General features: G+C 45.9%; 1 protein-coding gene across 2 annotated transcripts in view; it reads left to right on the top strand.

Moving 5' to 3' along the window:
- Window positions 1–900: 900 nt before the first annotated feature.
- TUBGCP3 (tubulin gamma complex component 3) overlaps window positions 901–15,874 on the top strand; it is a 61,279-nt gene continuing 46,305 nt past the window's right edge. For both annotated transcript variants that reach the window (XM_082365845.1, XM_082365844.1), the window contains exons 1-4: window positions 901–1,180; window positions 8,773–8,880; window positions 12,065–12,132; window positions 15,251–15,328. In XM_082365845.1, coding sequence (XP_082221971.1) covers window positions 1,105–1,180; window positions 8,773–8,880; window positions 12,065–12,132; window positions 15,251–15,328 — 330 coding nt within the window. In that variant the 5' untranslated portion in view covers window positions 901–1,104. The remainder of the gene's footprint in view (window positions 1,181–8,772; window positions 8,881–12,064; window positions 12,133–15,250; window positions 15,329–15,874) is intronic.

Here is a 15,874-nt window from a genome sequence, read left to right as displayed (position 1 = left end):
AGAAAGTTCAGGTGACTTGGGTTTTCACGTTTTACCCAAACGTCTCCATCTCAAACCTCAGGGTCCACTTCTTCTCAATTAACCATCCACCCTTAACAGGAGAGACTTGGCAGGACTGTGTGTTCAACTTGCATCATAACTGGAGTCTGGTCCTCAGTTCTGATGACTTTGCAGGTACAAGAATAAGAGATTTCTTTTGGGGCTGTTATAGACGCCCTCTGATTCTGCCTATGGCTGCGCCTCTAGCTAGAAATGCACGGACCCCAGGTTTCCGCATGTACCCCAGCACAGTCCACCCCATCCTGTGCTCTCTGTAGCCATCATTACCCCTGACCGCAGCAGCTGCTTAATTTCCCCAAGTCTTGCCATCAGCCAGCCCTTTTCCCCAAGTAGCCACACGTGACCATATAACACATTTTGGTGGTCGAGCCTGCCCCCTTCTCTCGCTCTTGTCTGACTAGTTACCTGGGGCTGGGGGTGGGGAGGTGCCAATCAGCACTCTTATGAAAAGCTGGACAATGTGGCCGGTGTCGACGTCAGCCACGTGTCGAAAATCATAAAACCCTTGTACTTCTATAAACAGACTTCTCCACCCAAAGTGTAAGTAGAAACAATGATCCTTTAAAAAAAATTATGGACTGTGAAAGCGCTGCTGGGCACCCACTACTCTCACAGCAGGTCAGGGGCCGTCCTGCCCCTCTGCTGGGGACGTCTGGGGGTCGGAGCCGTCCTGACCCTCGAGGACACCTGGGCACGTTTGTGGGTCTGAGCACCGCGAGCAGCAGCGGCTGGGGCGCCTGGTTCCGGAACTTTCCTGGCTGGGCCGCAGTTGTCGGGAGGAACCCTTAAGCCGGCGCACCAGCGGCCCCGAGCGCCCGGAAGAAGCGGGGCATTGTGGGAGGGGCCCGCGTTTCGGCGGGTTCCGTCAAAATGGCGCCCTTCTTGCCGGCGCTGCCCGCGGGCCCTTAGCCTGTGGGGAACCCGGGAGCTCTCGGGGCGCGGGGCGGACGGGGGCGGCCGGGCCTCCGGAGCACGCCGGGCTCGGGGCGGGGCAGGCGAGCGCCAGGGGCTCCGCGGGGCCCCCGCGGGCAGCCCCGGGCTAGGATGGCGACCCCGGACCAGAAGTCGCCGAACGTCCTGCTGCAGAACCTGTGCTGCCGGATCCTGGGCAGGAGTGAAGGTAGCGGGGCTGGCCGGGCGGCTGGGAGGCGTCCCCGGGGCTGGCGGGGTCGGGGCTGGCGGGCCTGCGGGCGCTGCAGCCCCCGGGGCGGGGGAAGGAGGCCGGTCCCGGGGCGGCTGAGTCACCGCTGCCCGGCGCGGTGCCGGGGTGCAGCCCGGAGGACGGTCAGCCGCCGCGCGTCCGCCTCCTCCGGCCGCAGGGCCGGGCGGGCGCTCCCGCGCTTATCCGGATGGAGAGCGCGGCGGGCTGGCCCGGGTCACACGCCCGTGACTGCGCGGGGGCGACGCCGCGGAGGGGGTCCGGGTGGTGGAGCCACACAGTTTCCCCTTAACGTTAGCAAAGGAGCGGATTTGAGGATGATGCGAAGGTGCCTATGACGGTTACCTGCCACGTTTTCCTTCGATGAAGGGCTGAGGGTTGCTTTTCATGTAAAACCATTTCTGCAGGGTTCACATGGCGAGTCCTGCTACCAGACCAGTCCCGTGCAGTAGGTCAAGCCATTGTGTAGTCCTGGAACCGTAAAATACGGCACAGTTTGTCGTCTCTCGATGTTTGTTTTGGCGGGAGGGAGGGGGGAAGAGGGGATGCGCTACGAAGGGATCTTTTGGGTAATTGAAGCAACTGGGTTCCTTATTCCTTGAGCACCATAATGTGGGAAAGGAAGTGTGCAGTTTTTGCAGGAAGACTTAAGACAAAATTAAAGAATTGAGACTGCATTTTGACCTTTCATGATTCTGGACAATTAGCGTACATAATTTATTTGATGGTCTTAGGAGCAAAAAGATGAGTTTTCTTTGGTCAGTCTGTTAAATGACACTGACTTTACACGGTTCTTGCTCCAGTTTCTGAAGTTTCACTCTTTTCCTTTGTTCATCTAAGAAATCTTTGGGCTCCCCCCACCTCCAGGCACTGTGCTAGGCGCTGGTGATGCAGAGGTAGAGAGACAGGTAATTCCTCTCATAGATGCTACATTCTAGTGGAGGATATGTGATAAAATCAGTAAACTTAGAGGCTTCCCTGGCGGTCCAGTGGTTAAGACTCATGCTTCCAATGCAGGGCCGCAAGTTTGATCCCTGGTCGGGGAAACTAAGATCCCACCATGCGGCGCAGCCAAAAAGTTAAATAAATAAATAAATAAAAATTAAAGACAAGAAGATTTTCTCTCATTGTTAGAGTGGAAGAAACGTTACTTATTTAAAAAAAAACAGTAAACTTATAATGTTGTTTAGTGGTGCTGTGATGAAAAATAAAGTAGGGTAAAGGGATTTTTTTTTTTAATTTACAAGTTATTAGACTAGATTTAATCTTTTTTTAAAAATTAATTTATTTTTGGCTGCGTTGGGTCTTCATTGCTAAAAGAGGGGCTACTCTTTGTTACGGTGCATGGGCTTCTCATTGCAGTGGCTTCTCTTGTTGCAGAGCACGGGCTCTAGGTGCACGGGCTACAGTAGCTGTGGCACGTGGGCTTCAGTAGTTGCAGCACGCGGGCTCAGTAGTTGTGGCTCACGGGCTCTAGAGTGCAGGCTCAGTAGTTGTGGCTCATGGGCTTCAGCGGGCTCAGTAGTTGTGGCTTGTGGTCTCTAGAGCACAGGCTTAGTAGTTGTGGTGCATGGGCTTAGTTGATCCACGGCATGTGGGATCTTCCCGGACCAGGGGTCGAACCTGTGTCCCCTGCATTGGCAGGCGGATTCTTAAGCACTGCGCCACCAGGGAAGCCCAGGGTAAAGGGATATTGAAGGAAAGCTGAGGATACCTAAATAGAGACCTGGGTGGAGAGAGGGAGGGGCCCTGGCACACCTGGGCCAAGGTCTTGAGGAGGGCAGGCCTGGCTGTTTTGTTTTTATCTCCAGCTCTTCTGTGTGTGTCTGAGTTGCCTTTCTGATTTGACGTTCCTGATCATAGGAGACACCAGGGAACTGAGATGGTTGGTCATGATTCACTCATGTTAAAGTCAGGGTTTGCATTACATCCGTGGGCCCTCAGTTTTCCTCCAGGGATAAACCACACATTCATCCGTTTCCATTGTCACAACTAGAATTTGAAGACCATTCATTCATTGCGAGGTGTCATCATGTTTCTCAAATTTTTTTTTAACATTTGAGGCTCCTTTTGATTGACTTAGTTTCACCCATTCCAGGAGGTTGAAAAACTTTTCAGAAAGTTCTGCACCATCCTCTCGCTCCATGTAGAATTGTGTCTAAATTAAGAGTAAATTGGCTCCTGTACACCTTAAACTTATACAGTGATGTATATCAGTTATATCTCAATAAAACTGGAAGGAAAAAAAAAGTAAATAAGCTGTCTGTGAGATCCTGAGGGGTCCTCTCAGAGTAAAATATATCATAAAATCCACTAAAACGATGCTCTGTTCTGTTCTGGACAGCTAGGATTGCCAAACAGTTGTATTCATAATTCCAAATTATGCTGCTACTTACCGAAGAATATATGTCTTTAATAGCTTGCCTTGTTCTGTTTTAAATTATTCTTCCTTAGTGAACAAAGGAGCAATGTTATTGCTGCCTTTACAGTGTTTGAGATTTTAAAAAAATTTCTTTTCATTGGTGGGTATTTTATCTGTTAACTTAGTAGAACATTTGATTAACTACATTTTCTAGTGACGTTACAAACAATTGGCCTTATGCTTTTATAATATATTGCTTTTTTAATACTGTGAAATTGAGGCATAATAGATACTTGTTACTTTTCATGTGAATTTCATATGAATTAATTTTTCATAAAGTTTTTTTTTTTAATTTGTAGTTAGCTTCAAGGGGCCTTCAGAAGCAAAGCACCTAGCTATAATGATGCTTGACACTTTTATAAAGTTAGTATAACCATTATTTCCCACCTTTTCCAGCTTATAACACTTGTGAATTTGTTTGAAACACACAGTGCCAGTTATTGAGTGGAGAATTCTCTCTCCACATCCTTGAGCCTCTCCTGGAGAACATTTTACTTATTATTATATCTTTGGATAGTCATTATTTCTGTCTTTGGAAACAGTGTACTTGATGTTATAGTGTTGCCGCTCTGCCAGAGGCAACATTCCTTTTCATACTTTGTAATCCTCTTTCTAACTAGAGATTAAGAAGAAATACAGGAGTTTTTTGTTAGGTAAGTGTTTTAGCACAAATGATTAGGTAGGACTACAGTAGCCCACATACTGAGGTCAGACGATGGCCCTGACTGGGAACGGCCATGTGAGGGCAGCGTGAGCCATGGTGCAGGCAGGGAAAGGATGTTGTCTTGGTGGTTTGTGGACCACAAGTGGTGTTGCTGTGGATTTTATGATTTTTGAAAATTGTGAAGAGTTCTTGATGAAGTTCCAAAGAAAGTGTAGTCTTTACCTTGGGAAAATCAATGTATATTAAATATACATCAAAACATATTATGTGGGGAAAAAAAAACTTATTATGTGTATGTTAAAATGTACACTAAATGTTTATTAATGTGTATATTGAAATTTTAAAGGTTTAGGCTTCATTTTAAAATTGTACCTAATGGGTTTATTATTGCTGTTTTAAAATGAATTAGTATTTAAAAATGATCATGGTTTATGTTTCTAATACAGTAAATATAGATTGATGTAACCCACATAAATAAAAAACTTTTAGGGGTCCTCAATCTTAAAAGTGTTAAGGGGGCTTGAGACCAAAAAGTTTGAGAACCACAAACTAGAGCAATGATTTTTATTTTGTTTTTGTTTTAGAGCATTGCTTTTCAACTAGTGCTGTGATCAGAGTCATCTGTGATCTCACGAGAACCTGATAACACTGGCTGCTCTGGGGAGAGGAGCTGGTGGCCAGACAGTAGTGGAGGGGGAAGACTTTTTACTGTATGCAGTGTTACGTCTTTTCATTTTGAATTCTCTAAATGTGGCACTTATTCACAACTAATATTGTGGGCCCCATCTCCAGAGATACTGGTCCTGGCGGTGTCTGTTGGAGCTTGGCGTCTGGAACACAGTCATTCTGACCTGTGTCTGGGGTGGGGATTGCTGGTTCAGGTTACTGACCTGTTGGCCTGTCCTTTACGAAAGCAGTGCCACGTGTGCACAAGCCCACAGGTAGAGGAGGTGCAGGAAGGCAGAAACTTACGACTTGGACAGTTTGTCCTCGGTCACTTTCTGAAACTCTGGGAAGCACACGCCTGTAGAGTTTTTGTAATTCCTGGGGACTCGCTTATTTTTGTGCACCTTGAAGTTCAATGGTTGTCTCTTACCTGACCGTGTGGATGAGGACCCTTCTGGGATGCAGAGGCAGCTGTCTTCCATCTGAAACCTCTTGGGCCCACACCTGCGTGCTCTCTGGGCCTTCGTGTGTCAGGTTGAGATCCTGTGGTCCCACGGTGTCGCTGGCCCTGGCTTTGCACCCCCTCCCAGTTTCTCTCCCACCCTGCAGCCAGAGGGTCATTTCTAGAAAACAGTTTAATCAGATCTGTTGAAGGCTGATTTTGTTCCCTGTCTGTAAGCTACAGGATGAAGACCACGTTATCTTGCTTGAGGTTAAAAACTAGGGGTGCTCTGTTGAGTTGTAATTTTGATGGCTATGCTAGACACAGTGTACATTTAAATGACATTTTCGGGTTGATAGTAATAAAGATAGCTAACGTTTGTTGAGTCCTTGCTATGTGCCAGATACCCTGCTTACCCTCTGGGAGGTTGCAGTGGTTATTAGTGACCTCATTTTATAGGTGAGGCCCCTGAGACCCGGAGAGGTGAAGTAGCTGGCTCGCCGTCGTCCGGCTGGTGACGTGCAGGGCCACGACGTGCAGGGCCCCGACGGGCGCCCAGGGCTCTGATTCCGGAGCCTCTTGCCTTGAACTCACTCCCTCCCGCTGCTGTGCCTCTGTGCTGAGTAGCGGCGGGAGAGGCGCGGCCCCGCCTGCGGGCTGGGCTCTCACCTGCTTGCGGGAAAGCGTGTGTCAGCAGCGCGCAGCGGCCCTCTGGCCCTCTTCAGACAGTAAATCCTTGAATTCACTGGTGCCATTTCTTCTCAGAGAAATGTCCTCAGAGGCTTGGCGGGGGGTGTACCTCCCCCTCCCCGCTCCTGATAACCAACCGCCCACGCCTCGCACATGCCCAGAGCAGATTGGAGGCGAGAGTACTCTGGTACTTTGTGGTCAAAAATTTGAATGTTCCTATTTTTAGTCTTGGGTTAAGCCAGATCCTCACAGAGCTGCCGTGTGGACCTCCTTGTCTGGGACTCTTGGTGGAATGAGTTTGGCTTTTAGAATCCAGTGTCATTGGCCTCCTTTGAGGAACAGTGTCCTGAGTAGCCCTGTGAATCCCACTACTGTGTCCTTTCCACCTGGTTCTCTGGCTTTTCACCTGGCAGGCTCCTACCCGTCTCAGAGGTCGCTTCCTCAGAGAGGCCTTGCTCAACCAGCGTGTTTCATGAAGTCTTCCCTGTTATTTGCCATTGTAATGTCCTGCTTATTTCTCAGTAGCTCTTGTCACAGTCTGATTACCTTGTGTATTATTTGCCTCATTTTTTTGTATTCTCACTAAGGCTGCCTTGTTAGCCACTATTTCTTGTCTCTTCTATTCTTAGGGCCTGTACTGTTTGGCATGTAGTAGGTACTTTGGAATTATTCATTGAATTACTGATTGAGTTTACTTTAAAAATTGAATGATGTTTTGGGAGTGTTAAAAGAGAAATTTATAGTTGACGTTGCTTGATATTTTGCATTTTAATCCTTGATGATAGTCATTATTAAATGATGGTCATTATTGATAGTCATTATTGATATCATATTGATGATAGTCATTATTAAATGATGGTCATTATTGATAGTCATTATTGATATCATATTGATGATAGTCATTATTAAATGATGGTCATTATTGATAGTCATTATTGATATCATATTGATGATAGTCATTATTAAATGATGGTCATTATTGATAGTCATTATTGATATCATATTGATGATAGTCATTATTAAATGATGGTCATTATTGATAGTCATTATTGATATCATATTGATGATAGTCATTATTAAAGAAGGAATAACGGCCTCTGCTAATTTCTTTCATAGTCTGCATTCTATGCATCTACCTTTGCAGCACAGGATAGGTAGATCTGGTTTAAGAAATAGCTGATGGGTTTTTCAGATATTTTATCATCCACAAGAAAGATAGACTGGAAATTTGGCTGGCAGGCAGATAGGGAAACTGCAATGTGGCTGCAGAGGCGGGAGGGATGCGACAGACATGCAGAGGTGTGGAGAAGGTGTGAAGACAAGGACGAGGAGAGTGTGTCTGGTACTGAGGAGGTTTGCATTTTGGGCAGGAGAAAATTCAAAAGTTTATGAAACTTTTAGAGTGGGGATTTTTGTGTGACGTCCTTGGGTATGTTGTTAACGAACTGTTGTTTGTAGAACTCAGGATTGTGGTAATCTAAAAATAATTTTTAACTAAAATAGTTATACAAGCACTCCTTTTAAATAAGAGATGTTCAGTGACACTTAATGTTTATAAAATTAACGTATAGTTGGTGTAGAAAATTTTTAAAGTGTGGGAAAACATAAGGAAGAATATCTCCCCTCTAATCCTGTGACTCCACAGAAACAGTTTGAGTTACTTCTTTTTGCTCCTTTCCCCCATGTATACACTCACCTTCTGTGTTGTGGTGCAGTGGTGTTTAAGGAAGACTCCGCACATGCGTGTGTGTGTACATGTGTGCGTGTGTGTGCGTGTGTGCGTGTGTACGTGTGCTGGAGGTGGGAAGGCGGTCTGAGGAGCTGGGGGGGGGAGGGTGTGTCAGGGTTCTCAGCTGGACGTGAGTGAGGCGTCCTCAAGGAAGGGCAGGACCGCGGAGCATGGCTGGTGTGTCGTGAGCTGGGCCAGGAGAGCAAGGGGCAGGTGGCAAGGGGCCCAGTGTTGTAGGCCTTCCTCAGGATCAGCCTGACTGCGTGTGGGTCATTTACTCCAGGGGCAAAAGGAGGAGTAGGTCACCAGCTACTCAGGAGACTTGTTGAGATGGGCTAGTGGCTATGGAGTGATCGTAGTGGGACACACTTGTAGAAGTCGAGTCAGCAGGGTTTACTGATCTGCCTTGTTTTCTTTGCTCTTGTAGGTTTATGCCTTAAAAAAAAAAGATCCCCTTTTCTCAGTTTAGTGGGTTTTTGAAGGGCGTGGAGGCGCATGTCTGTGTTTAAGCCATCCTCTTTACCTGGAAGTGCACACATGGTTCATAAGTTATTGCCCGTTTTGGTTGCTCGTGGCCACTCCCGGCGTGTGTGCGCACGTGAGCCTTGGCGCTCCTTGTGGGCTCTGCTGAGCAGGTGCCATGGTTGCGCTGGCACTTTTCCTGCTCCTTTTTTTAGGTTTATCAGTCCAATCTGTTTTCTGTCTCCTAGGAGTTTTCAGACTTTCTGTTGCTGTCTCCCTCTCTTTGTCTGTAAAACTGTCATTCTGCTCATGTAGTCGTTCATCCTGCCTCTTTGTGGCTCTTCCGTCCTCTCAGTTAAGCCCTGGGGAAGGTGGACAGTAGATGCACCTGCCCAGTGCACCGTGTTGAACTGGAAGCCTTGGGGGATCGCGACGTAACGTGATGGTGATAAGTTGCATCCTTTTATTTACCTTTCAGCCGATGTGGCCCAGCAGTTCCAGTATGCCGTGCGAGTTATTGGCAGCAACTTTGCCCCAACTGTTGAAAGAGATGAATTTCTAGTAGCTGAAAAAATCAAGAAAGAACGTATGTATTTTTCTTAAGTGTTATCATGTGTTGCATTCTTAAACTTGTCAAAGCTTAAGTTTATACACACACACACACACACACACACACACACAGATATATACTTGTGTCTTTCCTTACATATGTATGTATTTCTTTGTATGTGTATGTATATATGTAGTTCCGAAGCACATTTTAATTATAGGTACTATTACAAATATATAAAAATATATATTAAAAATAAGGACAAGAACATAGTGGAAGGGGGTTGTTTTAAATACTATTATAACAACATAATGTGGGTTAAGAATGTGAGGAAGATAAAAGGACTTCATATAACTTGCTGCTTATCTTGTGATTCGAAGTGTTTAATCTTATGCACCCTTTGACCAGATAACAGAGGGTATTATCTTGGCAGTTAAAACAACTCAGTGAGTCAACTTGCAGTACTTTAGAGCTTGCCGTTGAATGTTGTAATTCTGAGATGGTCCTGAAAGCTTTCATACACAGTGTTACCTTAGAGAAGGAAGCTCTCCACGTAGTAGCCCCCGGTTAGGGATGGTTGTCCGACTGTGCGTCCCCGGAGCATCTGAAGGGGGGGCTCTGAGCACCAGGACCCGCTTGTGAGAGCTGCCCCGTCCCGGTCGGAGGGTGGTTCTTCTCCAGGGGCCGGGTCCCCTTTCCTCACAGTTCTCCAGACTCAAGAGCCTGGCCCCAGCCACCTAAGCAGCAGCCTGGCACCTGAGAAAGCAGGTGCATTCTCCCTGCGGGCCCGGCTCTTAACCCGCCCAGGTGAAACGGGCTGTCGCAAGTGGTAATGCCACCTTCTCGACGGTAGTTCCTCATGGCACCGTTTCCCACCTCAGCTGTTGCCTTATTAACTGTTTGGCCGGGGCTCTGTGTGGACGTCCTGTTGCAGAGCTGGGTACCCGAGCTGGGAAGTGGCGGTTGCGGTTAGGGTTGGGACCCTGGCGTGTGAGCGGCTGGGTCTGGGGGCGGTTCGCTGAGCAGCGCAGGACTGGCATGATTCCGATCTTGGGGTTCCCTGGCACGTAGGTACCGTGTAAGGTGGGGGGACGGACTGTTTATCATAGTGTGAAGACTCATTTTCCTTTCTTGTCTGTAAAACTGAACCTGAGAACATTGCGCTCGCTTCTTGACCCCTGATGATTGTTACACTTTAGGTCATTAGTGAGGACCCCAACTGCTAGGCACTGCGTTGAACAGACCTTTATGCCCTTTGTGAACGTACAGACCCAGACCCGCTGGTGAGAGCGCTACACGTGCTTGGACTGGCTGACGGCAGTTTGTCCTCAGAGTCACAGGACTGGCGGCCACGTTGTTGAGTGGGTCCTGAAGGATCTTTGTTTAAGGAGAAAACTGTAACCGTGTGCAGTTTATTGTTCTGTGTAGTCTCTGTACCTTTGAAATGAGGCTTGCTGTGTAGACACAGTGCGTCTCTTCTGCCCGTTATCACCTGGTGTCCGCGGCTGCTCCTGGGCCCCCAGCCCGAGTCCCCAGCCCTGACGTGGCCCAGCTGTGGTTGAGGTGTCAGTGATGGTCCATGGAGTGGTCACCAGTGATCTATCATCTGGTGACCTATGAAAGATGACCTATCATCTTTCATTCATTCTTAGACATAGTTTTTACATTTTAATATTTTTGAAATTTGGTAATTGTTTTTGGTATATTAGATTAGTTGGGGTATGGTAGTTCTGCCCGCTGGAATAGCACAAAAATGTTAACTTGCCATTTTATATGGCTGGCTTCAGATATAAAATGCTAGTATGTTTTATATTGACACAAATTGCAAAACTCATCGTGTGTGACAAAATTTCACACCTATTGGTTTCTTCATTTTTCACATTGGTAAGTGAGGTACATTGTAACTCAAGGCTTGTTTTGCTTTATTTAGTCGTCTATTAGATAAAACATCATTTTTTGGGTGAATATTCTGTGTTCATTTTTATTAGTATTATTTACTATATTTTATTGTCCTGTGACTTTTATATCTGAGTTAGCATTAGTCCCATTCTGTAGAAATAACATGTAAAAGTAAATTATATTGAATTTTTAACTGCATTCATTTTGTTGAATGCATTTTGTAATAATGCATTTTAAAGAGAGCTTTACCGTTCTGCACAGGAAGACTTGGAGGTACAGCTTTGATTAGGATGAAGCGGCCTCTGGTATGTCCATACGAGACATACTGGGCCATACGATCAGTACATGATACGGGGACCCTTTCCTAGGTGATGAATATGAAAAGGTATTGGCTGTCGAGTCATTCATTGTCTTTCTAGAGAAGAATTCAAACATTTAAACTAAGTGAGCTTGGCGGATGAGATTTTAAGAAAGCAGTCCTGCTACTCTGGGGTAAACAGACGCAGAGGTTCCTTGGAGAACAGTGAGGCCGTAAGCCAGCTTCTGAGGGGGTGCTTTTCTCTCGGCCGTAACGGGGTTCCTTGGAGAGGCACCCGTGCACGGGTGGTGCGTGCAGCGTGGTGGACGTGGGTGAGCGTCTCCTCCCAGGCCCACGTCCTCCTTCACGGAGCCGCGCGGCGAGTGAGCCTCTCGTTGGTTCCCTTGGCTTCTAGAGAATGGGCTGTGGCCGTGAGCCCTGGGGACACACAGGCATGGAACGAATTCCTGGGTGAAGATTAGCCCCTTAGCTGTTTCGATTTCGATTTTGAAACAGTAACTGACTCTTACATCTTACACCAAAGCACGATGAAGCATTGCAGTATATATTAACAAAAATGCTTAGAAGGTGTGGTTTTAAGTCACACTGTCATGAATGGGGTACTTCTTTGTTATTGCCTTTTGCAGTTAGGATCCCAAAGATGTTTTCACTGCCCATCCCTCCCTCCAGGTGGCCTTTATTAAACTCGTGGTACTTTGCCTCTCTGGGCCGTTTGTTACTATTTATAGATAGGATCTAAAAAAAATCCCATCGTTTCTGTTACTTTAGCTAATTTTCACATAAACTCTTTGATTGCAGCCTAATTTTGTCCATATTTTACAAATCTCAGATCCAATGACTTGACGAAATTTATGGAGCTGAAGTGACGTTGCCTAGTTATTTTGATTCTTAAGCTCAAGGTTCGTTGCAGACGTCAGAGTTATCCATTACTGTGGGTGAAATAGTATCATAAGAATAAACTTCGGTGTGTGTCATTGACATGCTCATTTTCTGACTTTCCAGTTACCCGACAGAGAAGAGAAGCAGATGCTGCATTATTTTCAGAACTCCACAGGAAACTTCACTCACAGGTATCACGCACGTGTCTGAAAGCTGCTCTGCCGTTGGCGAGGCAGTTATTGTGGCGGGAGCACGTGGTCACCTTCTCTGTGTTGGGTAGTGGCTTTCAACTCTAGATAGTGTTTGCTTTTCAAAGACGTTCGGTGTTAGAAGTAGGTTCTAGCTGGGTTGAATGTGAAATTGCTTATAAAGATGAATGAAGCTACAGTGAGAAAGCGATCAGACTTCCTGGGCAGTGAGCGTGTCACCGAAGTCTTAGTTACGTCCCTGGGAGGAAGCACATCAGCAGGAGCTTTGACGTGTCTACACACTACAGCAGAGGCTTAGCTTGTTGGTGCATCTCACTGTTCATCAGGTGCAATTCCTGCTGTTACTGTGAATAAATTACAGTAAATTACTGTCACAGTAAATAAATAAAAAATTGATTTGAACATTTTGTGCTTGGATGTTGATACTTGCACATGAGTGGTTTTTCTAACCTGTTATTTTTATAAAAGACTCTGCTGGCCTTTACTCCAGTAAACTAACGAATCCTAGCGGGAGATTTTTGTGGTTCAGACTATAAAGGAAGCTAGACAGCTAGGTAGCCGTCTCCCTTCTCTTACAGAGAAGAAAGTGAAATCCTGAGAAGTTTACTGCTCTGCTCAGCAAATACTCGGTTAGTCTCACGATGGTGAAATCACGGAGCAGTGCCCGATGCTGCCAGTAGTAGAACTTGTGGTTCTTTCAAGTCTTCCTCTTTGTTCGTCTGTTGTGCCCCTAAAGAGAAGCCTAACCTTATTTGCTGACCTTTTTGATTCCTTAATTCAATTGGATTTACTTGGATTCACTGCTTTAAGTATGTTTTTCCATCTTTATGATATTTATGAAGTTAAGAAATGACCTTGCAAGAGATATGATTTAAAAAAAAAACCTTTCAATATGAATATAATCTAACATTAAATTATAAAATCAAAAAAAAAAAAGAGGAACCTTTTTTTGTACAGTTGTTTCCAGGCAGATAGTTTCAAACTGCTGTATTATTTGGTTTTCTTAATCTTTCTCTATTTTTAAAAACAACTTCACTTGTGCATTGAAAATTACCAAGATCTGCTTATCAGATGTCACATTCCCGAGATGCTTATTAGCCTTACTGAGATCCCCAAAGGGAGATTTCATCAGTAAGAGCTGTTATGTCTGTTAACACTGGCCATTAGGTGAAAACATATTTAGGGAGTTTCTAATTTAAGTGGCTGTTTTCCACAGTTCAGTTTGGAGCCCCAAATGCTTATTCCTAAAGCAGCGATGTTTTACATGGTAGCCGGCTTCCTAGGGCTGGAGGCCGAAGCATGAGGCAAGGTGTTAGCGAGCGGCGGGAGCCGTTCCTTCTTGTTGCTGAAACGTCTGCTTCTTTGGAACCACAGCCATGGTCGGTGTTTTGTCCTCCCTCCCGCCCGTCAGGGCCTTCCAGCAGTGTGCCCGTGGGCACCAGCGCAGGTCCGAGGGGCCCTTTGCCGTTTGCCACTGTGTCCTTAGACCCCAGGTGGGAGTCAGGGAGCAGAGGCGTGGGCAGGGTGTCCTGGGCCAGAAGCTGGACCGCGGCTGGCGGGGCAGAGCTGAGGACGAGGAGGGGCTGCGGGCGGGCGGAGGAAGGCGGGGCTGTGCGGGGCTGTGCGAGAGGAGCGGGGGGCCTCAGGAGGGGTGGGCTGGGGTGCGCGCCGGTCTCAATAACTGTGCGTGCAACGCTTGTCCCGATGCTCCTGCAGAGCTCACGGGGCCCTGATACGTGTTTCCACATGTAAAATTCAGTGTGTGCACAGCGTTCAACGTTTTATGTCTGAATTGAGGTCCTTTCAGTTTCAAAGTCTAAGACAACAGGGTCTGAAGTGGTTTAGAATCATCTGAAACGTGTGCTGCTGGAGTTGTTGATTCTGGTGGTCCCACCAGCTCTGTTCTCTCCCCCTTTCTGCTGCTTTGGGCTCCGGGGGGCTGACGGGTGTGGATTGCAGCCCCTAGGCTCCCTTGCTTCTGGTTGGCTTCCCCTGGAACAGGCAGCGTAGGGAAGAGTGAGCCCCTCCTGCCGCGCTGCAGGGACACATGTCTCTGTTTCTGAGAGACGCACGTCTCCTCGGGGGCTCCTCTCGTGAGCCTGGGCCACTGAGCGATCCTCCTGTGTCTGGAAGGGCAGTTCATGAAACCAAAGTGTATTTGCCCGAACGTCTGCTTCCCTCTGGGCTGAGGCCTCGGTCAGGGCTGGCCTCTTCCTTCCTTGCTGTTGTCCCAGCTGGGGAGTTTGCTGTTTCTGAAAAATTCTGTGTGAATCAATTACATACCTAGAATGAGCTTGTTCTTTAAAGAAACTTTCTAGGAATATTTTATACATATAACGAAGAACTTGTGCAACGTGAGTAACCGTCCCATAATTTGTTTTGTAAATAAAGTATTTATAGTTTCTAGCCTATGCATGGGAAAGGTAGGGATACAGGAATAGAGTGCAATGCGCTGTAAGTTTGGGATAACACGTATGGAGGGTGGGCTGCTTGCTGTGAACGGTTGTGAATCGGGGGGAGTGATACACGTTTGGAAATTAATGAAATCATCATGATTACCTTACATAGAAGCCTAGGGGCAGTTATCCTGACATCTAAGTGCTTCAGAACCTTGAGCTTCCCAAGAACGCATGATGCTGAAACCTACGTCTTATACTTTGGAATTATTTTCTTTTTTCCTAATACTCTTGTTTTACGGCTTAAATTGGACTTAAGGCGGGGAAAGCATTCACACATTTTGTGATGGCATTATTCTTATAATCAACTGTGTTTGGGAAGTTGGTTATTATAAGAATTATTTCAGGGAGGAAATACCGTTAGACAGGAATAGGATAATTGAAAAAATGTTCACGTTGGGACTTTGGAGTTAGATTTCAGGGGGTTAAAGGTTCCAAGGGTCTTGACCTCTTGAGAACGTTCTCTTGCCTTCTCATGGATAGCACTATGGTAGTGCCTGAAAAATGGACAAATTTAGATTTGACGTTACCAGGTGAATTTTAAAATGCGTTTCTATTTTGGAAATAAGGGTAATTTAGGAGAGAGGAAGATAAAATTGGGAACTAGTACAAAGTTGTTCTTTTAATGTTTTCTTTCTAAACAGGGAGTTTTGAAAAATAAATGGTCAATTCTCTACCTCTTGCTAAGCCTTAGTGAAGATCCACGCAAGCAGCCTAACAAGGTGAGAGTCTCTATTTTCACAGCTCGATGCCTTTTTAAAGCACAGTGTCTTTTGCTGGGACAGTTATACCAAATTTTGGTAGGAATTGGCTTCCATACTTAAGAAAATAATAGGAGAAAAGCAAAAAAGTTTGTATAGTTTTCTGGGCAGTCATGAGGGTCAAGAGATTTCTTTTTCTTTCTTTTTTTGTTTTTGTTTTTGTTTTGTTTTTAAGGGCATTTTTAGTCGGTATGCTGTGTTTCCTTAAGATGTTTTTGAGAATCATGTTATTACTTCAAATATAACAATGTCTGGTTAAATAGAGCATAAACTATCAGTTTTCAGATTTTTATTCTGTAAAGTTATTAATATTAGCACAGCTTCATTATTCGTTGGGTTAGAAGACCTTTTAAGGTTTTCTTGGGTTTTCAGATATCATGATGAACATTAATTACTGTTATACCATGAAAAGTTTGTTGTCACTGGGTTCAGTTTTTGACCCGTGCGGTGTTTGAAAGAGCTGTTGGGCTGCCGCCCGGAGTCCCAGAGAGTCTGGTGTAATAAGAT

Source organism: Balaenoptera borealis, assembly GCF_965194805.1.
Source record: "Balaenoptera borealis genome assembly, chromosome: 18".
Classification (NCBI taxonomy): Eukaryota; Metazoa; Chordata; class Mammalia; order Artiodactyla; family Balaenopteridae; genus Balaenoptera; species Balaenoptera borealis.
This window is presented reverse-complemented; position numbering and strand designations above follow the sequence as displayed.